The 25,879-nt window shown below is 38.2% G+C and overlaps 1 protein-coding gene across 2 annotated transcripts; it reads left to right on the forward strand.

Annotated features, from left to right (window-relative positions):
• On the forward strand, window positions 1-25,677 carry hormad1 (HORMA domain containing 1). 2 transcript variants are annotated; one of them, XM_002935467.3, is made up of 15 exons: window positions 1-95; window positions 3,244-3,293; window positions 3,617-3,761; window positions 5,387-5,450; window positions 6,023-6,059; window positions 8,564-8,584; window positions 8,765-8,791; window positions 9,171-9,238; window positions 10,881-11,026; window positions 12,984-13,228; window positions 14,839-14,905; window positions 17,018-17,094; window positions 20,090-20,164; window positions 23,533-23,613; window positions 24,305-25,677. In XM_002935467.3, the coding sequence occupies exons 2-15, from the start codon at window positions 3,264-3,266 to the stop codon at window positions 24,392-24,394; spliced, it is 1,173 nt and encodes a 390-aa protein (XP_002935513.2). In that variant the 5' UTR covers window positions 1-95; window positions 3,244-3,263; the 3' UTR covers window positions 24,395-25,677. The 2 variants fall into 2 exon arrangements, with proteins under 2 accessions (XP_002935513.2, XP_031747960.1); XM_031892100.1 differs by lacking the exon at window positions 1-95 and adding an exon at window positions 175-220.
• Window positions 25,678-25,879: the final 202 nt, after the last annotated feature.

The raw sequence follows: 25,879 nt of genomic DNA on the forward strand, positions 1-25,879 counted from the left end.
AGCTTACTGTTCAGCTGGTTGCTAGGCAGCAGCTGACAAAAGACAGACACAGGCTCAGTGCTAGCTCCCCCACAGGGAACAGCTGCAGGAGGGGGGTAAGTGCGGGGACCCAGCACTACCTACCTATAGGCTCCCAGATATTAGGATTAGCAAGGAGGAGTTTAGGGATGGGCTTCTGTAGCATTCCCTGTGGAGAGTCACCCAGGTGTTACTAGCTATGGTCTGTCTGTTATTTTAATTCCCCAACTCAAAAGGGATATAAACTTACCTCAAATTTACCTCATACATAGTCACTGTTGGCCAGCTGAGGGCTGGGAATGGGCAGTATAGAGGCAACACCAACATGCTCCCTGCCACAATAGTAGCAACCAATGAGAGTTTATTTGACATTCTTACCATTACTAGACTGATCGGTTCTGGTCATTTGTTATTGCACTGATGTGCATTAGTAAATTAGCACTTTAAAAAGCAAAAGCACTCACCGCTGCTTGCTGGTGCAATTGCTTATTTATTAAGCCAGTTTTACCACACAGAACAATGTTTTGGGGGGGTCTACACCTCCCTTCGTCAGGTTGGAGGAGGGGTAGACCTCCCCAGATAAGTTTTGTGTGGTAAAACTGGCTTAATAAATAAGCAAAAGCACCAGCAAGCAGCGGTGAGTGCTTTTACTTCTTTTTTTTTTTTTTACAAAGTGCAAGGTTGTGATGTGGTAATACATTTAAAGGAAAACTATACCCTCAAACAATGTAGGTCTCTATAAAAATATAATGCATTAACAAGGATCAACTGCAGAAAGCAACAAATGGCAGCCCCCCCCCCCCCCATCCCATCCCAGTAGAAAGTAATGGTACAATCTCATACCATATAGAGCAGGTTGTAGGGCAGACAGGTTGAGCCTGAATACAAGAGAAATGGGAGCCTCTGTCTATACTGTCCAACTGCATGCTGGGTATTGTAGTTTTATATTAATCCTAGCTGTAGGCTAGTTGTTAGATATAAAATTACCCAGCATGCAATGGGACAGGCAAGTCAGGTTTACTAGGGGAAAAAACTTTGGCTAGTTTCCAAACTACAAACCCGGATAGCCCTGGATAATAATTGTTTAAAGGAGGTCAGGGTACCTATGTCTTTTATACAACAAATATTTGCAGCAGCCTTCTACATAACTACTAACAAACAGTGTCGGACTGGCCCACCAGGATACCAGGAAAACTCCCGGTGGGCCCAGGTGTCAGTGGGCCCTCCTGCTCCTGACCATTTGGCCTGTTTCATGCTCATTCTCTAATACTGAATTGGAAGAAAGAGGAGAAATAGATGGAAGAATAGATGCTGGCATATAAATAAAAGAGACTAGGAGAATAAAGAGATTGGGTGAGGAAAGGAGGAAAAATAGTTTGGAGAGTGGGCCTAGGGCCTAAGGTTTTCTGGTGGGTCCCTGGAGTCCCAGTCCGACACTGCTAACAAAATAAGCAAATATTTAGCAAAATCTTTTGTACAGGAACGCTTTGAGTTTTTTAAGTTTCTCAGTATGTTGCTTACAGCAATTTTTCTGTATGCAGCATTTGTGCTATTATGTAGTGTGGAAGTCACCTACATACAGGGTTGGACTGGGACACCAGGAAAAATATCGGTGGGCCCCGGCGGCCCAGTCCGACCTTTACCGGCGCTCCCCCTTCTGACTGTTCCTCCCCTGACGCGTTCAATTTATACGCGCTCGGGGAGGACGTCAGGTGGGGTTCCTGCGGGGGGGGGGTTAGGGGGGCCCCTGCAGGGGGGGAGGTTAGGGGACACGGCTGGCTGGGGCACCTGCAGGGCAGGTGGGCCCTGCACCCCCCAGTCCAACCCTGCCTACATACTTTAGTCTTAATGGTTCTTGCACACATGAATATTGTGGTGCATTAGCCATCCATTGCATTTCACCACACAGCACCAGTAGTAGCTGATCCAATTTATCCCTGTTGCTGTGTACCTTGGGAAGCTATAAGAAAGCTGCCTATGGTATCCCAATGGTACCAAGTTATAGGTATGGAATTAATCAATTACAACCTATTGCTAGGCTATTGATTGTGCCATTTGATGTTGCAAATGTCATGTATGTAATGTTGTCATTAGGTAGCGGTTCCCATAAGTGTTGCGTGGGCTGGTGCAACACTTTTCCAGTGGGTGGGCGGGTCAAACTCTGCCCAACCCTCCACATTAGCATACTCCAATTCTCCTCCTTCTAACGGTTATATAAGAAGTGGTTATGCACTGGGTCAGATTGGGAAAGGGTAGGGTAGGGTTGGACGCAGAAAGACCTTTTATCAACCTGCACTTTTTTCTAGGTGCATATAACACACTCTGTTTGATTCTAGACTGTGTGAGCAAGTTAAAATATACTAGTGACACACAGCATAGTTGCGCTGTTTGCAGGAGGAAGAATGTTAGTACACTAATAAATTATATCTCAAAAACTGTAACAAAAAATAATAAATCCTATTTGTAAAAAAAAAAATTATTAAGACTTCACTGTTGTTTGGATGGCATTTCTCATTTAATAAAGTTTTCTTATGTATTACTGTATTTATATGAGAGCTGCAAAAAAACTCACTGTTTAAATGAAATATGGGTTTTTAGAGTACAATGTAATACTTACATTATTGTCATGTTGTATGAAATGATAATTATAGGATGAGGTTGATATACCAATGAATACAAAGATGCCTGAGGGGTTAAATAATTAAAGGAAAGAGGCAGGAAGAAATATCTTTTTTGCTGAAAAAACATATAGCAAATATTGAACCTGATTTCAAGAATAATTTTGAATTATTTTGTCACAGAATCCAAGATTTCCTCAGTCAGTGTATAACCATAATTAACTGGTTTACTAGGAGCAAAGCCATTGGACCCTACTCTTTTTGCTAGGGATGCACCGAATTCACTATTTTATGATTCTGCCAAACCCCGAGGCCTTTGTAAAAGATTCAGTCAAATACAAATGTGGAAGTCACCTACATAATTTATTGTGCAGATATGCATATGCAGATTAGGCTATTAGGCCAAAAAATCTTCAACCTCTGTTTTTGTATGACAAAAAGTTATGTGATTTTAAAGATTTAGAATCAGTTTGGCGAGAAATGTGGATTTGGCCAAACATGAATCCTGTTGAAAAGGTACAAATCTTGGCCGAATCCTGAACCAAATCCTTGTGCATCCCTACTGTTTACTCCAATGATTGTGTTTCATTGTACCTTTATTTTACAGGATAAAAAGACACCTTGAGTATGGCAACTACTCAGATGCATAGGAACACGGTAGTATGTTTTTAAAATAGTTTATTCTGTACTGTACTGTTCCCATAGCTGATTTTACTTTATACCAAACTATTGTCTAACATGTACCTAGCATTGAAAAATGAACTGTATTTATTGACACAATACATATTCTTCAGATGACCAGTCATAGCATTTTAGTAATTAATTATTTGTGTTAGAAAAATGACAATTCTTCACAGTGTTACCTTATGTTATTTTCTATTTGCCTCATACTCTATGCCAAGTTTTTATATGAGTCCCCTTTGCATTGGAATATGGAATGCAGCAGTGTAATTATGATGTTTTTATATTAATGGATGCAGAACACTGTGATCCTACCCAATCGTGTAACAACAGAGACCCAGTCCCTGGTTCTTGTGAAGAGGCTGCTTGCTGTCTCGGTCTCTTGTATCACTTACCTAAGGGGCCTGTTTCCTGAATATGCCTATGGAACAAGATATCTAGAAGGTAAGTCTCTGAGCATTATTTGAAATGTTTATGTGAAGCTGAATACCACAAAACAGAGTCCCTTGACATTGGGGTCCCAAGTAATCTCAGGTGGTGCAGGGCAACCGTTACTGCCTCTCCTGTTTCTAAATAATCATGATATACAGTATATCTCACCAATCTTTACCCAAGTACACTGGCTAATTCTTTTACTTTCAATGCCATTGCCCAGTTGGCAGTTGGTTTAAAAAAATAAAATTCTACATAAAGGAAGTCACAGGTTTGGTTCATGGTGTAAAACAGGGACATTTGGTTTTATGAAATGAGGATCATACTCTTCAGGAGACATCAAATTTAATAAGCACCACAGACCCTTATTCAATATATAGGGCGTGAGGGTCACACCTTGATCCCCATCTTGTAAGTCATGGGTCATAGATTGAGGGGGCAAGGGTAAAATGCAATCCCATCTTTAACTTCCCTAGGCCTCCTACATCTGCCTCGATGAACTCTGTTCTATAAGCAAGGGCAGGCTGAATCTCATGATTTTAATACTGGTTATGATTGTAACTTACTTACAACTGTATATGTGTGTAGATTGTAAGCTCTTTTGGGCAGGGCCCTATTGGTTATTGATTGCTTTATATATTACTCTGTATGTCCAATGTATGAAACCCACTTATTGTACAGCGCTGCGGAATATGTTGGCGCTTTATAAATAAATGTTAATAATAATAATAATAATATATATAATATTTATCATGCTGTGTAAAAAGTGGAGTAAAACATTACTGGTGATGTTGCTCATAGCAGCCAATCAGATGCTTAACTATAAAGTTTAACTGTAATTGTTTGTGTATTTGGGTACTTGGGTTGAAGGCTAATTTGAATTCATTAGAGAAAAAAGCAGAGACTGAGCATTTTAAGGGTCACAACTTGTCCTTATAGTTAAACAGCCATTTTCTGGTTTGTAAAAACAGGTGCTGATTTTTGTTAATTAGCCTTTTAGCTGGTATAATCTTTCTATTTGGACCAGCACTTTGAAATTCAAAGCCCTTAGTTGTTGTTGTCAGACATGCCCAGTTCACTTTTCCCTTGGAGTTAGGGGGTCTAACTTTATGTCAAGGTCCCTTTAGTCCATGACATGTTACAAATATGAGAAAACATTGGTTTATTAGCCAGTCAGATATAGTCTGAATAATATGTAAGTCAGCAAATAAATTTACCCTCCAAATCTTACCCTATATAACATTTAAGCTGAGCTTTCAGCTATATGTAGGGAAAAAAATAGGCATTCTTCCTAAATTTCACTCTAATTACCCTTCATGCTCCAGTCTCCTCAGGGGTTCCAGCCCCAGTTTGGCTACCACTGCCATGTATTATTTACTGTCCTAATGGAAAAAGAAACATTATTTGCCCTTTTTACCAAACATGTTCTTGACCAAATGAAAGAGAAGGGTCATCAATATCTTAGTACCCAGGATTGTGCATAAAGCAATGAAATATCAACTGAAACAAGGTTCACTCTGGTAAAAAAAAGTCACAAAAATGTATCTTAGCTATCTTTATAGGGTTTGTATTCCCATATTTTGGCAAGAAATGAGTATTATTGATTTTCTTAATACAGCATTTTTATTTTGTTTTAGACATCTGTGTAAAGATCCTCAGGGAGGACAAGAGCTGCCCTGGTTCAACCCAGCTAGTAAAGTGGTAAGATAAAATATGTTGTTTAAAATGTTTTTTTTTTTTTAAAATCACCCCTTGCAAAAAAACATTTTTACTGCACACTTTTTGGCCTGTGTATTGAATATGCAAACAGTCCAATCAACATCACTAACCCTCGGCACTGTGAAAAGGTTGTCCCAGTGTAAGAGTCACCAGAAAGGTCAATTCAATGATTTCCTCCATATATTATTGATCTTCCAAATGTTATTTGTGGTGGGGATGTACCTTAATAACAAGCTGTACACGAAATGCAGACAGTAGTAGCTCCTCAGCTTCCTCACTTTCACATAGAGCTGTGCAGTTACACTTACGTTTCTAAATATGTCTTTTAATGGTCAAGTGACGTTTAACTGTAGCAGTGGATACATTATCACATAATTGCAAAATGATCTATATTTATGACAGGAATCTGAATACAGAAAATAATTTAATTGTCTTAATCTGCTCAAAATCCACTGAATTAACTGAATTTCAATAAACACAATAAAACATAACTCCAACATGAGACTGTAAAATGCAACCTAAATAAGCAGAAATTCTTTTATATTCTATTACAGGATGTTAGGGTGTTATGATGCATTACAGAAAAAATATGTAAGTATTTAGATGTGGAATTAATTAAATCTTAAAAATAGATCATTAAAATTATGAAAAATGTGAAAGCAGACAACAATCATTTGCCCAGTTTTCTCAAATCTTTATACAAATATGGGACCTGTTATCCAGAATGCTTAGGACCTGGTGTTTTCCGGAGAAGGTACTGTTTTATTATTACAGAAAAAAAGGAATAATTTAAACATGAAATAAACCCAATAGGGCTGTTCTGCCCCCAATAAGGGGTAATTATATCTTAGTTGGGATCAAGTACAGGTACTGTTTTATTATTACAGAGAAAAGGGAATCATTTAACCATGAAATAAACCCAATAGGACTGTTCTGCCTCCAATAAGGGGTAATTATATCTTAGTTGGGATCAAGTACAGGTACTGTTTTATTATTACAGAGAAAAGGGAATCATTTAACCATGAAATAAACCCAATAGGGCTGTTCTGCCTCCAATAAGGGGTAATTATATCTTAGTTGGGATCAAGTACAGGTACTGTTTTATTATTACAGAGAAAAGGGAATCATTTAACCATGAAATAAACCCAATAGGACTGTTCTGCCTCCAATAAGGGGTAATTATATCTTAGTTGGGATCAAGTACAGGTACTGTTTTATTATTACAGAGAAAAGGGAATCATTTAAACATGAAATAAACCCAATAGGACTATTCTGCCCCCAATAAGGGGTAATTATATCTTAGTTGGGATCAAGTACAGGTACTGTTTTATTATTACAGAGAAAAGGGAATCATTTAACCATTAAATAAACCCAATAGGATTGTTCTGCCCCCAATAAGGGGTAATTATATCTTGTTTGGGATCAATGACAGGTACTGTTTTATTATTACAGAGAAAGGGAATCATTTAACCATTAAATAAACCCAATAGGACTGTTCTGCCCCCAATAAGGATTCATTATATCTTAGTTTGGATCAAGTACAAGGTACTGTTTTATTATTACAGGACAGAAAAAATTATTTTTTTAAAATGTCAATTCTATCATTAAAATGGAGCTTATGAAAGATGGCCTTCCCCTAATTCAGAGCTTTCTAGATAATTAGTTTCCAGATAATGGATGCCATATTTGTATGTATTCCTACTTACCTGATAGTAGTTGTTTGTGCTCTCTTAGGGAACTGTATTTTATGGTACAGATTATTTCTATTTTTATTCTGGCAAAAAACAGCAGATCTATCTTGCTTACGTCATGGATTCTGGATTTACAGTCATGACCAGAACACTTGTCTCATAAAAACAGAGAAGGATCAATTACCTTTTATCAGAAAGCCTTATTAGAATTTACAACACTGCTATTGTTTGGTGGATCTTAACTTACCTATTTCAGTTAATGAAAGAAAAACAGTGTATAAGGCAGAAATAGGGTTTGATCAAAGATCAAACTGGGAACTAAATGTATTAGACTGTTTTGAGCAGTTTTTTGACTGTTTTAAAGATTATGGGGTAATAGTGTACAGCTCAGTAACAGTATTGTGCTCTAATATCTATCCACATCCTGTCTGCCAATCACACACAGGAAGAAATGATTCAGAGAATTATTTTCGGTGGCCCATTAGCTAAAGACCTACAGCACATGGGGCAGAATTCGTGAATTTTGCCCACTGTGTTTTTATTCACCACCAACAAATGCTTTCCCTCTTTGAGTTAAATGACAATTGCAAAAATGTAGACATGTCAGCTTATTATTTTCAAGTAGTATTGCTTGGTACTTTGATGTGATTGCTGTTTTAGTCAAAGGGAGGTGATAAGGACATACTGTATTTGGGCATTTTGCTGCATGTTAAAAATTCAGAGAGCACAACTTCAGGCACCTAACCTTTCTAGAGATTCATAAATGGCCTTCATTGTACTCTTTTTCTTATTTTCTATAACCTTTCTTGCTGTTTACATTGAATTCTGCAGGCTATTCACAGTCCATGGTGACACCGTTTGGATATCGTTAAGTAATTAAGAACACTATATTAAGAAAAACACTGCAGGCTTAATTGTTTGTCATTTTTTGGCATCTGAGACCTATTTGCTATCTTGCTAAAGTATTTTGTTTTGCACACAATATATCTGTTTACTTTTACAGATCTTTACTGATCTAAAATAATGCAAATATTTTGTGTTAAGCTTATTTAGAATTGAAACCTTATTAAATATTTTGAGACTGTAGTCAATTTATTGGCATTCTCAAATAACGCTACTGAAGTGTGTGGCCATTTGCCCCCAGGAATAAATAAAAATATATTTGTTGTAGTATTGAAATACATTGTGCATATGCCCAATACACATTGCAATTGTTGCAGTTTGATCCAACCCTTGCAGAGTAAATTTATAAACATATTTTATATAAGCAATCCATTTAGGTAGTTTTAGGTTTTATATCTGTATATTAATGGTAGCATCGATTATATATACTGTAAATGTTTATAGATATTATCCTAGAATATTGTAAATAGTAATGTATTTTTTTTTCTTCTTTTTCAATAGCTTAGAATGGTTATGTTAGCTGTAAGTATTTTCTGCTTCAGTCATATTTTACCCAATATATGTTATAATTCTTAGTTACAGTATTACTACCTGTATATAGTTATAACTATACATAGAGTATACAGTAAATAGTTATAATTTTATATATCTATGTTTTAATCTGTGGTTATATCATTAGTTCCCCTTAATATTACATTTCAGATTTATACAGATCCAGAAGATCCACAGGTAAGGATGTTTGTTCATGTAATGGTATAATAATCAATATTATTTCTAAATGTTATATAGCATTAGTCATGTAACCAGTGCTACACTTCCCTTGCACTATATATATAATATAAGGGAACAGCAAAGCATATATCAGTTTATTAAATGCCTGCACTCCAATGCCCAAAATAAGTATATATTAAAAAGGTAGTTAGAGGACCAGCACTCCCTATAGATATAGTTATATTTTATTTATTAACACATTGTACAGAAATATATATATATATATATATATATATATATATATATATATATATATATATATATATATATATATATATATATATATATATATATATATGGGTGTTGTATAAATGTTATACTGTGTCTTTTTTTCAAGACTGTTACAGAATGCTACCAGTTTAAATTTAAATACACTGCTTTTGGACCCACCATGGATTTTGTCAGGTAAGTAAATTTGTGCATTGTTTTCTTGGTCAAAATTTTTTCCAAAAGGGTCTGTAATATGACATTACAGCAAAGTCATAAAGAGCTACACTACATATCTTCATGCACTGGTTTTGCACTTTCTGTCTATTGCTCATAGGCTGCCTAACAACATTGAGAGAATGAAACCTGTGAAACAGCCCATAAGGGTTTCTTAAACAGCACGCTTTATAGCATGCTCAGTATTAAAATTGGGACAATTGAGGCCCCGTGTCAGAAGATGTTCGGCTCCACTATGACCAGTCACTCCTGTCCCAAAAGCGCTGCTCATTTTTTGGGTTGGCAGATCAAGACTAGCCTGCCTAGATAGGGATGACTGGGAGGCATGAAACAGTAAAGTAAATCCATAAATTAAGTTTAATTTTACTTATCTCATAAATAGGCACCTGATTATAGGGAGATAAAGCAATAAGCATGTGCCATAAAGTATTAGCTTAGCTGTCATTTAACACCCTTCTCTACAGAATTTCATTGCTTTACTATAGAAATAACCACTTCTTTTTCAGGCTAGTAGTTTTAAGCCCTTTTAGTTATTATGGGAGTCCACAGAAAATTTTCCAGGGTGGTTGCAAAGTCATCAAGCAAAACAACCTGTTTCCTAAGCCTGTACACAATACAATGCTGCAAAAATTTTTGGCCACGAGCACTTTGTGAACACACCCCTGAATACCACAACCATTTTCCAAAACCTACCCCAGAAATGTCAGTATAATTACTACGGAAAATGGTTAATGAGCATATTAACCCCAGATGAGCCAGTATAGTCAGTAGATAAAACAGATAACAGGCATTTTAACCTAAGACGTGCCAGTATAATTACTATAGATAATGAATAATTGGCATATAAACCCGAGATGTGCTACTATATTTGCCACAGAAAATGCAATAATAACCTGAGATATGCCAGTATAATTAATACAGATAATAATAATTTCTACCCCAGATGTGCTAGTATAATTACTATGGAAATTAGATAATCTGCATATTAACCCGAGATATGCCAGTATAATTACTAGAAGAGATGGATAATCAGCATATTCATCTCTGAACTGCCAGTATATTTACTACAGGAAATGGATAATCAGCATATTAACTACAGATGCGCCAGTATAATCACTGTAGAAATGGTCAATGAGCACTCCTGTAACCCCAGACATGCCAGATCACTAAATATAGGCAATGAGCACTTTGTTAACTCCAGATATGCCAGTAAAATATAAAAATGTGAAAATATAAATGTTATCAACCAGATAGGGCACCCCCAGAATTGCAAATGGTTCTGGTCCAGGATGAGTGATGGATATTTTCCAAAGTACTGTAATTGCCTGGATGACTGTCAATGCATGTTTACAGATGCACTGTAAGCCCAAGGCAGGATGTGGATGTTATGAGCTGTACTTTAGTAGCAGTTGGACTTAATTCAGTATGACTCTGACTACATTGCAAATTCTGAACAACACTGCTAAATTTTCAATTCAGTATGATAACCGTTGGCCCGGGCCTTGATATTGCATTGATTAGATGTGCTTTTAATGACGTTCCCTTACTGTCCCATGCATTTTTTTGAAAGTTCACCTGTAATCTTATATATATGTTTTTACAGCAATAATGGCAGCTCTACCTCCATATGTTCTGATGTCAAGAGAACCAGCGTTATGCTCATCCGCAAGCTGTATGTTCTTATGCAAAATCTGGGCCCTCTGCCCAATGATGTCTATCTCACAATGAAGCTGTTTTATTATGATGAAGGTATTATGATAAATGGGCAAAATGTAAACATTTTTTAAGATAAATTAGTTGGCTACATAGGGGCTCATTTACTAACATAGATGCTGGCTGGCAACCAGTGACCCTCACAGATGATACAGTAAGCCCTTGTTATGGATCTGTAGTGCAGTAGTTTTGTGAACGGCAATTCCATTTTTGACCCCCACATTGCTTGCAATTAGGGGCCATGATAGATATAGTTATGACTTTGGTTTAAAGATTTATAACCCACTAGTAATGGGCTGGGATCTAATACAGGATACAGGTACTAAGTCAAATCAGTGTGAACTTATTTATACCAGCATAAAAGCAAAATATTTTGGGGAAGGAACTTAATTTATCATTGTTTCAGCAAACCCACGGCTGTGAATATGTATTATTCTTTGTGTAGCCCACTTTAGAACGGTGCTGCTACTGCTGATACTTTTGGCGCTAATAGGAGCCCTGAGCCCCCGCTTACTATGGGGGAACAGGTACAATATTACTGAATGGCGTGCATCCACCCAGGGTAGGTATAAGTAGAACTATAACTCCCCTCCGTGGGAAACTCTATAATGTTCTCCTTGGACAGGGTCTCCCTGCAACTCCCAGTACCTTGCCCCTCCCTTGGGGTAGTTGCTTACCGGGCAGTTGAGGATCCTCTGTATATGAACAGCCAAGACACCAGTTATGATGATGAACCAGATGAACTTGCTTTATTAAGTGCAGGCAGGACTTCCAGGGTACAGTGCATGTACAGTTACAGTGACACTTCTCCTTTAACTACTCTCTTAGAGAACCTCTCTCAAAGGGCTACCCACGGTACTCCCGCCAGGTGATCCTATCTAAGAGCTCCCCCCGGTACTCTGGCCAAGAGACCCTCTCTTAGGGCTCTCTCTGGTACTCACACCAGGCTCTCCCTTCATTTCCCTACTTGCTTCATACTGCACATGTGTTTCATTCCCTCCCCCCCCACTCCCCTCTGCCAGATCCGCTTCTGACTGGCTGGTGGGCATGTGTAGCTCAGAACAGCAGACAGGATGAAGGTACCAACATGCTCAGAGAATAGGAAGGCTGCTGCTGGCACCTACAGGAAGGGGAGAGAGATTTCAGTGATGTCACTGTAGTCTTCACACTGCTGTAGGCTGCCAGCACCATATCTCAGAGAATAGGAAGCAGGGATCTGGGAATTTAGATATGCAGTAAGTACTTAAAAAGAATGCCTTTAGACTTACTTTTAATTTATATTAACCTTTCCTTGTCCTTTAAGCCTATGTAAAGACCAGAGTTTTATTTTTGCATCTATCCTTCATACAACAGCGTGAGTTGTAGGTGGGATCAGTTGTAACCCCTTCCACTCCTGAGGAGCAGCTGATTTTTTCTTTTTTTCCCCTTTCATCCAGCAAAAGGCTACAGGTATTTTAGGGCATGTAATTTCTGTGCTATTTAGGATGCGTTCCCACATATGGAGAATATTAGAGTACTTTCAGCAAATATATTTCTTTCGGTTATTTAATGATACAAAGCTCTTAGTACTTAAAGTTTTTATAAAGTACAGTATGCTGATTAACATAGTAACATACAGAGTACTTAGGCTGAAAAAGCACACATGTCCATCAGGTTTAAGCTTTTATGTCAATACAGGTATGGGGCCTGTTATCCAGCATGCTTGGGACCAGGGGTTTACCGGATAAAGGATCTTTCTGTAATTTGCATTAACACACAGCAACTAATCAGCACGCTGCAATCGGAATGCCATTGGTTGTGCCTGCTCTTATATTAACCTATGGCAGCTAAATCGCTGCAATTAGTCGCTGCAACTGAGTTTTTTAACATCAGCGACTGATCACCCCATGTGTCTTCGCCCTTAAAGGTAAAAGCAGTAAGTGTAAAATAGTGAGCAATTTTCCTTAGGTGTTTGGCCCTTACACTTTGTGGGTTTGTTTTTTTGTTCCTGTAGTTACTCCTGCAGACTACCAGCCTCCTGGTTTCAAGGAAGGGAACTGCGAGGGGTTGATGTTTGAGGGGGAACCTATGTACCTGAATGTGGGTGAAGTGGCAACTCCTTTTCATGTCTTGAAAGTAAAGGTCACCACAGAAAAAGAAAGGATGGAAAGCATTGAAAAGTCAATACTCAAGAAACCTGCAAGCAAAGCACCACCTCAGACAGATATGTCCAAAGAAGAGCCTGAAGGTCAAATAAATGTAAGATTTCTCTCTTTGGCTTTAAGGTCAATCCCTTCAGCAGGGATGACTGACCCCAGGGTGTTCCTGGGGAGCCTGATATAAAAGATTTGACCAAATACTAAGTCTAATTTGTATTCTATTGAAAATCAAAAATTCCCCCATGTTTACAAAAAAATGTATGGTTTTAGTTGTCCAGAGTTTTAATGTCACATGATTTAGATTTAGTTTAGTTGAACGCTATGACTGGCTGATTTGAAACTTGAAAAAAGTACTGGGATTAAGGCCTGATTTATGATTGTCCAAGCTTTCCGGCTAGGGCAAGTATAAAGGAAATCCAGCGTTTTCAGTACTGTCCTTTACATTTGTTATTTTTTTAGCACTATCCATTTATTCTGCTCTCATATAATATTAGGCATATTGGTGGTCAGTTCCTGCTGCTTCTGTCAGCAGCACTAACTTGTTGTTGACCTTGCTTCCTTTTCCTGACCTTTGGCTTGTCTTCTGTTTATAGTGTTTTGCCTTTGTCTAATGTCACACCTTTCTCAAAATCTCCATGGTAGCATTCTTTGTGCTATTGATACAAAATACTGTATGCTGAACAATTAAGGTGATGGCACGGAAGACTTATCACCCACAGTAAAATCTGGGCTACTGTGGGTGACAAATCTCTCCTGAATGCTTTCCCACTGGCAGTAAAGTGTATAGCTGTTGGCAAAACAAATGCTGCGCTTAGTTGTCAAAGAACAAAGTGCTACAAATAATTTTCCACAGGCAATTTATTTTATTGGGAAAGCATTCAGGGGACATTTGTTGCCCATTGTAGCCCAGTTTTAACCCCGGGGCGACAGATCTCCCCGTGTGCCACCACCCTAAAGGAGGCCATACACGTTAAGATTCGCTCGCTTGGTGAGGTTGCTAAAGCGAGTGGATCTTCTCCTGATATCCCCACCTACGGGTGGGCGATATCGGGTGAATTTAGGCTAATTCGGTTGTTTGGCCCTGGGGCCAAAATGATTTGCAGCTGAAAGAAACTGTTAGGATAAGGAACTGACACATCCAAGTGAGTTTATTCAATGTTTAAATTATTTTTTAGCATGGAGATACAAATTACGAAAATATCCCTTATCCAGAAACCCCAGGACCTTAGCATTCTTGGTAATAGATCCTTTACCTGTATAGGATTTATGTTACTGCCATGATATCCTATGTGATCATTTGATTTTTAATAATTTTTGATAATCCAGCTAAAATAATGAAGAAAATATAATTTTACTTGCTTTTTTCCCTTTTTGCTGTCTGTTTTGTAAAGATACTGGAATAGGTGTACTGGTATATTATATTATTTGGTAGTCTGCATTTTCCTTTAATTTAATCTGCACTACATTGCATCCCTGCACTTAGTAATAGACTCTGTTTTAACAATTGTATTTTAACCAAGCTGTACATTTATTAAATGTAGCAGCTCTGTGATTTGAATGGTGAAACCTAGTTATTATTTTCCTGGACCTGGCTGGAAATTAAATTTCCAGAGTTCATTCTGTTCTACAAAAAACAAAATCAATGGGAAGAAATGAAATTCATTGCAGGAAGAATCAACTGCCTTTTTTTGTATTTTTGCTTTCTTGTAGGATGAGACAGCTCAAGATAATGAAGCCAATCAGGACAGAGATGACATGGAGACCCTGAAAGTTGAAGGTATGATGTATTATGGCACTGTATGTGAATTTGTACTAGGCTGTGCTTACAAGGGAATGCTGTGCTTACAAAGGAAAATTAGGGTAACCTACATATAATTAAATCTATAGCCGGTATTTAAACATACTGTGGGGGTGTTCAGTGAATTTTATGGCAGAAAGGTAATAGCAAACACTTTCTGAGTCCTGCTCCTTTGTTGTATAGTCACAGTATGTTCAAAGTGGAACGCCTTACCTATACTCTTTGTAATAAATGTTAAAGGGCGCTTATCAATATGATTTTGGCCAGAAATTCTCCTAGTGAGTGATATACCACCCACACCGGGAGGGTAACCATGTTGGGACTTTAAGTGCAAATAACGAGGAATGTCCCAACTCATTAGTACAGTAGTACTATCATCAGTAGTATTGTTTCCCCCCACCAGAGTGACGGCTCTATCAGCCATTAATTTTACCATACCCTTTAATGTGATCAACCATGTAGTAATGGGTTTCACCTGACAATTAATTTGCAAACATAAAAATTCTCAGCTTATACAGTATAGTGGTCCATTCACCAAAACTTAGTATATATTACAAAGAGTAATGGGTAGGGCATGTACTGATAACTTATGCATTAAGTGTTATGTGTAAAGGTGTGGTTTACCTTTATGCTAACTTTTAGCATGTTATAAAATGGCCTATTCTTAGAAACTTTTCAGTTGGTCTTCATTTTTTATTTTCAATAGTTTTTTTTAATTTCAAGCCTTTCTCTTCCGACTCTTTCCAGCTCTCAAATGGGAGTCAGCAGCCAAAAAACATTTTCTCTGTGAACTTACAATTTAATTATTATTGTTACTTTTTATTGCATATCCTATTCATATTCCTATTTTCATTTTAAATCACTGCCTGGTTGCTAAGGTAAACAAGCAGCTGCTTTTATTCCAAAAGCAAGAGCTGCTATTTCCAGCCCTGCCAGATAGTAACACCCAAAAGTGAAATCTCATTAGCAGAAGCACTTACGGACTAACATGGGTTGAGTAGTGTTATGAAAAAAAGTAAGGAGTATATAAGGAATAACTATGGTGGACACAATAATTAATTCTGTCATTAAGGGAAAAGACATGCTTTATGGGTAACAGACATGATGATTTGAGGACAAAATTTTACTTTTATTCCCTTTTGTTATCTCGGAGTGACGTTACTAAGGAATATCCCTATTTTCAAACATGAAGCCTACATTCATGAAGTATAAGTACATGCCCTACCTATACTCTAGTCTTTGTAATATATGTTAAGGTGTTTTATATGTATGGATTGCTATAATATATGAAATGAGAATCTATAAGCAAATTGATGGTGATGTGAATCACAAGGCTTTACTGTAGGCTCACTTGTGAACCCAGCCGCGACATGGTCATGCTAAAATAAAAACAAATTCTGCACTTATTGATGCAGTTTAATAACAGTTTCCTCACAGTCCCATATCTTTGTGGCAGGCATCACCTCATCCACCCCGTCTCTTCTGCTGAATCATGCATAAGAGTGCTTTAACTGACACCAGGGAATTCAGGTGCGGCCTTCAGCCTGCATAAATTCTGGGCTATCCACAGCTGGTTGTGTTAATAAGTGCAGCAGACTTGTGCCAAGAGAATTGCAGACAAATTTAATTTTTGACTCTGAGAGCTAGAAATGACACAATCCAGACTAAACTATTAGAAAGTTACCACACACACACAAGTAATGGTGTTTGTTTTGAAGCATAAGGAGTAATTATGGTGGACACAGCTCTGTGCATAGCCATAATAATTCTGACATTATGGGAAAAGACTTGCTTTATGGGTAACAGTCATGATGAATTTGCGGACAACTTTTACTTTGCAATTTACACTGAACTTGCAGACATACCAGAAGAGGGCACTCCAACACTGAGATATAGATTTAGTTATTATGAATGGGAATACTTTAAGAAACGCAAGTTTATACTCTGATTTATAATGGTTTGTACACACACACTTGTGCCACTACTTGTAGTTTTGAGTTTTGAATATATATATTTGAGGATGGAATTCGTCTACTTGATATACAGCCTAGGACCCCAAAATCATTCTTAACTTTTGCTTGTTTTGTGCAGCTCTAAATTTGACCTGTCAAGAGGATGGAAACCTCCAGTCTGATGACAGCCAGAAGTCAGCACTTGCAAACTCCCAGGTGATGCTGTGACAGACTATGGAACAAATGGGAAATTTGCTAGATATACAAATAAGACTTTCTTTCTCTTTGTGTAGAAATAATGGCTTTTTATTGTTTCTAGCAGCTGGTCAACTCCAGAATGTGGGTTAGACCGAGCACTGGCACAAGAGTGCTTCTAGCAGCTGGTCAACGCTACAGCGTGGGTTAGACCGAGCACTGGCGATTTCTTTCTGTGTTTTGTATACAAATAAGACTTCACCGTGTAAAAGAATACACCCGATACCATTGACTTGTTGGGGCAGAGTTGGTGGAAAAGCCCTTTCTAACACATTCAAAGTTCAAATCATTAAGCAATGAAGGCCTTGTTGCTGACTGCTTCAGATTTTAGGGCTTATTTATCAATGGTTTGGGCTGAAACGCTACAGGGTACAAAGTTTGCAACTATATGCCAGGGAGAAAAACTACCTTGTTTTTGTACAATGAAGTGCATATTCTCCCATCATTGTATACCAAAACATTCAAAACTCAATAGTTAGGACATTATGGCCTCAGACACAAGCGCTAAAGCAAAATCATGCGACTTGGTGCTCATTCAGAAATCGCTTGCATCCGGGGCATACATGCTCTATGCACTTCATGAAATAGAGGAATTTATATAATTCAGCCAGTTGTGGATCTGCAACAAGGACTCCATATCATCACACCATATTATAAACATGCCAGTGTGTCTAAACTAGGCCCCACAGTGCACAGTGAAACCAACATCATTATATATACAGTGGTGTGAAAAACTATTTGCCCCCTTCCTGATTTCTTATTCTTTTGCATGTTTGTCACACTTAAATGTTTCTGCTCATCAAAAACCGTTAACTATTAGTCAAAGATAACATAATTGAACACAAAATGCAGTTTTAAAATGAAGGTTTACGTTATTAAGGGAGAAAAAAAACTCCAAATCTACATGGCCCTGTGTGAAAAAGTTATTGCCCCCCTTGTTAAAAAATAAATTAACTGTGGTTTATCAATTTCAATTTTCAATTTCAATATCAATTTCTGTAGTCACCCCCAGGCCTGATTACTGCCACACCTGTTTCAATCAAGAAATCACTTAAATAGGAGCTACCTGACACAGAGAAGTAGACCAAAAGCACCTCAAAAGCTAGACATCATGCCAAGATCCAAAGAAATTCAGGAACAAATGAGAACAAAAGTAATTGAGATCTATCAGTCTGGTAAAGGTTATAAAGCCATTTCTAAAGCTTTGGGACTCCAGCGAACCACAATGAGAGCCATTATCCACAAATGGCAAAAACATGGAACAGTGGTGAACCTTCCCAGGAGTGGCCGGCCGACCAAAATTACCCCAAGAGCGCAGAGACAACTCATCCGAGAGGCCACAAAAGACCCCAGGACAACATCTAAAGAACTGCAGGCCTCACTTGCCTCAATTAAGGTCAGTGTTCACGACTCCACCATAAGAAAGAGACTGGGCAAAAATGGCCTGCATGGCAGATTTCCAAGGCGCAAACCACTTTTAAGCAAAAAGAACATTATGGCTCGTCTCAATTTTGCTAAAAAACATCTCAATGATTGCCAAGACTTTTGGGAAAATACCTTGTGGACCGACGAGACAAAAGTTGAACTTTTTGGAAGGTGCGTGTCCCGTTACATCTGGCGTAAAAGTAACACAGCATTTCAGAAAAAGAACATCATACCAACAGTAAAATATGGTGGTGGTAGTGTGATGGTCTGGGGTTGTTTTGCTGCTTCAGGACCTGGAAGGCTTGCTGTGATAGATGGAACCATGAATTCTACTGTCTACCAAAAAATCCTGAAGATGTCCGGCCATCTGTTCGTCAACTCAAGCTGAAGCGATCTTGGGTGCTGCAGCAGGACAATGACCCAAAACACACCAGCAAATCCACCTCTGAATGGCTGAAGAAAAACAAAATGAAGACTTTGGAGTGGCCTAGTCAAAGTCCTGACCTGAATCCTATTGAGATGTTGTGGCATGACCTTAAAAAGGCGGTTCATGCTAGAAAACCCTCAAATAAAGCTGAATTACAACAATTCTGCAAAGATGAGTGGGCCAAAATTCCTCCAGAGCGCTGTAAAAGACTCGTTGCAAGTTATCGCAAACGCTTGATTGAAGTTATTGCTGCTAAGGGTGGCCCAACCAGTTATTAGGTTCAGGGGGCAATTACTTTTTCACACAGGGCCATGTAGGTTTGGATTTTTTTTCTCCCTAAATAATAAAAACCCTCATTTAAAAACTGCATTTTGTGTTTACTCGTGTTATCTTTGACTAATAGTTAAATGTGTTTGATGATCAGAAACATTTTGTGTGACAAACATGCAAAAGAATAAGAAATCAGGAAGGGGGCAAATAGTTTTTCACACCACTGTATATATATATATATATATATACATACACACACACATACAAATCCACAAGCCAGGGTGGAGGACACCATTGTGTTTCTGTGAAGCTAAAGAACTTATCACTAAAGGCAAATAATATTAAAGAAAAATATTATATCAAGCAATTCCTTCAGTTTCTCAGTTACAACATCTTTATCTACCTAGGAAATCAGATATCACTGATTTCCCTCTCAAAGGGTTGTCCATTAAAGAGGTCCCCATTGGTATAATTTTTTTTTTTTTTTAAAAAGCTTTATTCGCATATTTTAAAATACTGTGCATGTCTGAGCTTCCTCATTCATATCATTGGCACAATGCTAATCTGATTGGCTGAAAAATGTATGCAGATGAGTGAAGAAGCTATAGTCCATGTGCAGGAGAGCTTAACATCAAGCTGCCTATGCAAGTTTCTCAGAACAGGCTGCTGATCTCTTCGTGTTTCTAGAGGTGGAGGGGGTCAGTGACCCCTATCTTCCAGTAGAAAACAGAGACTCAGGAGCTTATTTTATTACCCTGATAAGGTGCTTTTCAACAGCAGATAAACTATCATATGTATTGATCTCCATTTTAAATACATTTTTCTTTTGTCTAGAAGGAAGAATTATCACAGGTGACTCCTGTACCCTATGGACGTAAAACAAGGTCTGGCAGGATCTTTCCAAAGCCTGTAAGTCTAGAAACAGGTGATGGGTTTTTACATTGGTGACTTTTTGACATTTTTCTTTTTTATGCTGTGAGCAGAGAGAAGGACCATTGCTTAGACTTCCAATTGATAATGGCGCTCTGCAAAGGTCACACTTAAAACGGTCAAGATGGTAGATATGGGTTACTTCTAAACATTTGTATACTTGCCTTTGGACCATGCTAGCAAAAAAGGAATTTTAGTAATTTATAGGACATACTTACCAGTAATATGTTATATGGCTGTGTTGTGTATGCGGTGAAAAGACCACACTGACCTGAATATTATGGCGCTGGAGTGGGAAGCAGTAACAGTATTTCTGTTGCATAGGACTTCTGCATCTAAGAAGCTGTTCAGCAAACTTATGATATGGAAAATCAGTATCAGAGGCAAGAGACTCTGGGGCTGTATTACGGTTATCTTTTAAATTGTGTTTTCTAATAAATCACAAGCACGTGTGCTTGACAAATAGGAACCTAGCTGTGGCCCTGCAGTAAACACCAATAAAGCTGCCCAGTGATCTGCTTCAGTTTATGTTGTGAATGCATGTTCCTGTCGTTTTGCCAGCCAGTGGGCTCACTCATTGCATTGCATGTGGATTGCACTGATATCTGGCTAACTGGTATCAAGTGTGGCCATAAGTCCCTCTTCCCAACTTGCATCAAAATGCAAATCATTTTAATCTAGGAAGTTGAAAACCAAAGGAAAGTGTAATTCTTTAAAAATCACTACATGGCGGGGTATTCAGCCATGTTTCAAGGTAAGAGCCTTGCTTCTAACACTTGCTGAGCAGGCAAATTCCTCCTCTGTTAAGAAATTGCAGTTGTTTCCAGAAAGTACATTGTAAAAAATTTGGGGAGTGCAGCAGGGCACTACAAAACTGACTGCAATCCCTCCTGCTTTTGGGCCTCCACCAAGAGCTTAAAAAGAAAGGAAATGGGATCTGGGGAATTAGAGGGTAGCCAAGCTAAAGGGCAGATGGGGGTGGCTTTGCCACTTCAGTAGATCTGTACAATGGCAGGAATAATCCTTTGAGTATCTGTACCTCCATTACTCAATAAGCACAATAGGTGGTGCAATGACACAGCTGTTTGTTTAAAACACGACCTAACCAAGTTAAATCAACTCTTTCCAACTACCAAATTTTATCAACCTAGCCAACTCTTAGCAACTAACCAGGAGCGGCCATATTATACTTTTGTTTTGCCATTAAAACCAGCACTTAAGTGCTATTAGCATAGCTACAATATAGGGCAGGCAGGTTATCAGGCTTGTGAATGGTAATACCAGTATTCTGACTGGAAATCTCCACTGGCTAATATTAACTGCTGTGGTGAGCAATAAGTGTATTTATTTATTACTTCAGAAACAGTTTTAACTACATTGTATAAATAAAATGCAGATTTCTTTTTTGTATACATTTCTAAACAATTCTAGAAAAGGGCTTCTCGTAGTAGCTGAAGCAGGGTGGTTTGAAAATGCACTTGATAAATCCAGCCATGGCTATTTCTTCTAAAACCTACACCACCCAAAAGAAACTTAGCCTACATTTCTACCTGTTATTCCTGTATACCTTGACTTAAGACTTAACTTCATGCTAGATGATTTTCATTCTAATTACAATCTCTCATCAAAATAATTAGCATGTCTGTGTGGCAGCTTAACACAAAAATTCAGGTTGATGTTTTGTAAATGAAAGCCCCATATGATTCAAGTAACAGGAATGTATTGTATGAACTGTATTTAAGGGAGGTGTGGAAGGTGTTTTTTCTATGCTGTGCAGTCTAGCAAATTATTACTGAGATTTACATTGCTAGGACTTTACTTGCCTTATACCCAGGGTAATATTATGCAGGTTTTGAGAGCATTATACAGGAAGCGTATTCTCTCCTTCAGCCTGCTGAAAGCATTAACTACACAAGCATAGTCATATTGCAACATGTAGTTCTGTTTGTTCGGATTATTGGCCTAAACCAGGGGAGCTGCTGTCATTAGCCGAGATACTCACCTCAGGCAGTAGCACCCCTGAAGTTACCAGGAGCAGCAAAAAGCCACTCCTGGTAACTTAAAGAGATGAAATTCAGATTTTTAAATGGAAATTTCAGCTCTGCTAGTGCAGAAAGAGCTATTGCACTCTCTCAACTAGCAATACAGAACCCCCCCTTGTCCCCCTCTGACATAAAAAACCTGAGCATGGAGAGGCAATGGGGGGATTGGCATCCCATTGGCGGCACTAGGGGACAGAACTCCCCAGGCCTCAGCAGATATGAGGATGAGTTGCTGCTCCACCTCATTGTATCATCCACACACCATCAAATACAGAAATAAAAAAGCAACAGCTCTTCCTCCTGTTATGCTTGCTTTGGCCATTGGCCCAAATAAACAGAACAATGATTGCACAGTATCTGTTTGTTTGGTCTTTGGGTCAGTCAGGTAGATGCCAGTTTACCCTAAGGCTAATGGTACACAGGTTGTTTTGACCACCCGATGACTGTCAGAATACCCCCGTCTACCTGTCAGCATTGTGTTATTAAATGAAAAGTGACCTTTTGATGCCCACTTTCAGATGACTGGGGCAGTCAAAAGCAATGAATGCCATTAGCCTAGCACTCTACGACATTTAGGGCCCCCCTGCCCCAGTTTCCATCTGTGGTTTATGCACATGGCCTCAGGATATCATTCATAAAAATCAGACACCAATGCACCATCTGTCCACAGAGGTGTCTCTGAATGAATACATCATATTTAATGCTAGTCAATGAATAACTTATCGGTTAGATTAATACAAGTTTTTTCTTTTCATCGTCACCACCTGTTCCAGCAGTGCCTATTAGATAAATTAACATAGGTGCACACTGTAACACACCTAGTTTTATACAGTATGTGAACAGTAACTCAAAATTATTGAAAAAGTCGATTGAAATGCTGTCCTGTTACTTGGATATATGAGCTCAGTAGGGCTGCTGAGTACATACACGGGCCGATTTTAACTGCTATCGGTCATTTAGACCGATTTGGCAGCTTATCCCAAGCTGCCACCTAGGGGCACCACTGATGGGTCTCCCCGACTGACATCTGGCCTGAAATCAGCCAGATCTCGATTGGGTAGGTTTAATTTTTCCATCGGATCAGGGACTGCATTAGCTCATTGATGCAGTCCCTAATCCAACAGCGCCTATGCCCGTCGTTTTAATTAGATCGTTTGGCCCTTGCTCCTTACTTGCCGGATATGTCACTTTATATTGCTTTCAGACTGTTTCTTGTTTCAGGCAGTAAAGAAAGTTCCTATTTGGTATGCAAATGTTACAACCACTTACAATTTGCGTTGCTTCTTTCTTCTGTTTGCATGAAAGGACTTCGAAATAAGAGCTCAGAAAGCATCAGCCAGGACTTCCAAAGAGAGTCAGCAAGCACGAAAGTCAGCAGAGAAGAAGGTAAGAATGCCAGGTGAAATTTAAAAAAAAATAAATATTTGCTTAAAGTGGGATTAACCGTTCAGTAATGAAGAATTTCCTCCAAAGTAGAGGTTGCCAGAGGGCATATGGAAGATGGCCAGAGGGCACAACATGTAGCTGGTAGAATATATAACATAAAAAACAACTTACTTACAGATACATTTATATATACCTATGTAAGTGATAGCCTTCTAGTAGGTGCAGGTAAAGTATACTGTAAATTTTACACAGTTAAGTACAGGTATGCGACCTGTTATCCAGAATGCTCGGGACCTGGGGTATTCTGGTTAAGAGATCTTTCCGTAATTTGGATCTCCATAACTTAAGTCTGCTAAAAATAATTTGACTATTGAATAAACCCAATAGGCTTGTTATGCCTCCAATAAGAATTCATTACATCTTATCTGGGATCAAGTACAAGGTTCTGTTTTATAATCATTTTTAAAAATTAGAATTATTTGCTTATAATGTCTATGGGAGATGGCCTTTCCATAATTCGGAACTTTATGGATAACGGGTTTCCAGATAAGGGATCCCATATCTGTAATATGAACATTTATGGCAGATATAAACTGCAATTTTTAAGCAGCAGGCCAGTCAATGAACTAAATAGGAGTTTAAATATTATTAACATCATGCCTGGTAATCTGCTTTCACCTTCCTATTACAGAGCCAGCCATTTGAAATCACTGGAAGTCAAGAAGACCGCGCTGTTGCAAAGAGAAGAAAGTTTAGCGAGCCAAAGACCCCTTTTAAATAACTCTGTTTGTTCTATGAACTTTGTTCTCTACATCGTAGTTTTGCTCAAAACGTTAATTCAGGTTTTGGTTACACTGCCTAGTTTCAAGTTCTCTGCAAAGCTATGCAGATAATCCCATGTTAACCCAAAAACTAATTCCTAAAGGACAAATTACCTGAATGAAAAAAGCACCACATACAGCTTATATCACATTGAGCCCTTTCACTGCCACGGCATCATTCTGGACAGAATTGTTAAATGACCCTGACATATGCTGCTATGCTATTCCCAATACCCAATATCCTAGAAATGGCACTATTGGGTGAATCGGGGACAGTGTTTGAGTGCGTTCAGGACAGGGTTGGACAGGCCAGGTATGCATATAGTGCCCCACTACTCCATATAGCAACCCTGGGAGTTGAACTTGAGATTTGGGCTGCTTCAGCTGCAAAAATATTGCAGTTTGGTAATAGAATTACTGTCACCAGGATATCGGTTCCTGGGAATGGGACAGCAGCAAGTTTACATATTTGTCAATTTTTTAATAGTCGAATGTACACCAGAGTCCAAAGATAGTTGATTTAATTTACTTTTTATATGTTATATTAAATAGCATTACAAAAAGGTTTCCAGAATGAACTAATTGCAATTGATCTTAGAATGCAATATGAATTACATGCTGTCTATATTAAGAGGTCTTGTCCTTTAGTACATTGCTATGATTATTATATATAATTATATAAACTAGAGCAAGTTGCCTTTTTACAGTTACTATGCTGTGAGTACCCACACTGAACATCTGAGTAGCCACCTGAATGAGCCCAAAACATGGGTATTTTTTTCCTGTAATGTCTTGACATAGTTAAGGTAGGATACAGTACCCACAGTAAGTTCATGATAAAAGCAATATATATTTGTATTGGGGTTATCGAAACGGGCAACAGCAGTCAATGAACAACCCCAGATGGTAAAATGTGTATTAACATAGTTTTGGTGGGATAATTTAATCCACAGCAGATCCTACATGTGCATAAAAAGAGACTAGTGGTTATACAGAACAACAGTCTCCATTGGCAACATGATAAACACCTAATATAGTAGCCAATATGACTCACCGGGGCCATGACGAGTATTTTCAAAGGAATAAATATAGAAGTGCACTATATTACAGCTATAAAATGTTTTGCCTTATACGTAGTATTAGCCAGTTATAGAATTATTTAAACTGTGTTGATTCCCTGTATTGCAGTTACAAATTCTGGTCAACAATTCTATTCCATATTAAAAGCATTTCTTGATTAAAATAGTTTCCTTACTCTTTATTCATTTCCAGTGAACAGTGCATTGCTCCTGCCTAATTTCAAGCTGGCAGATCAGATATCAGCAAAGCTATAATGCCTCTCACATATTTCCATTTGATATTTTAGATGAAAGCAGCGATGGTGTGATCGTATTGTCTTAAAAAGAAAAGCATCTGTAAACTGAACCTGGAACTCTTTAAACTGG

The sequence above is a fragment of the Xenopus tropicalis genome, chromosome 8 (genome assembly GCF_000004195.4).
Source record: "Xenopus tropicalis strain Nigerian chromosome 8, UCB_Xtro_10.0, whole genome shotgun sequence".
Taxonomy (NCBI): Eukaryota; Metazoa; Chordata; class Amphibia; order Anura; family Pipidae; genus Xenopus; species Xenopus tropicalis.

Excerpts from the sequence above, each read along its gene's own strand:
- hormad1 (XM_002935467.3), top strand. The coding sequence starts at position 3,264 with ATGGCAACTACTCAGATGCATAGGAACACG. Across the intron at positions 5,451-6,022 it reads TCAACCCAGCTAGTAAAGTG|GATGTTAGGGTGTTATGATG; the intron begins GTAAGATAAAAT and ends ATTCTATTACAG. Across the intron at positions 20,165-23,532 it reads GCAGGATCTTTCCAAAGCCT|GACTTCGAAATAAGAGCTCA; the intron begins GTAAGTCTAGAA and ends TTTGCATGAAAG.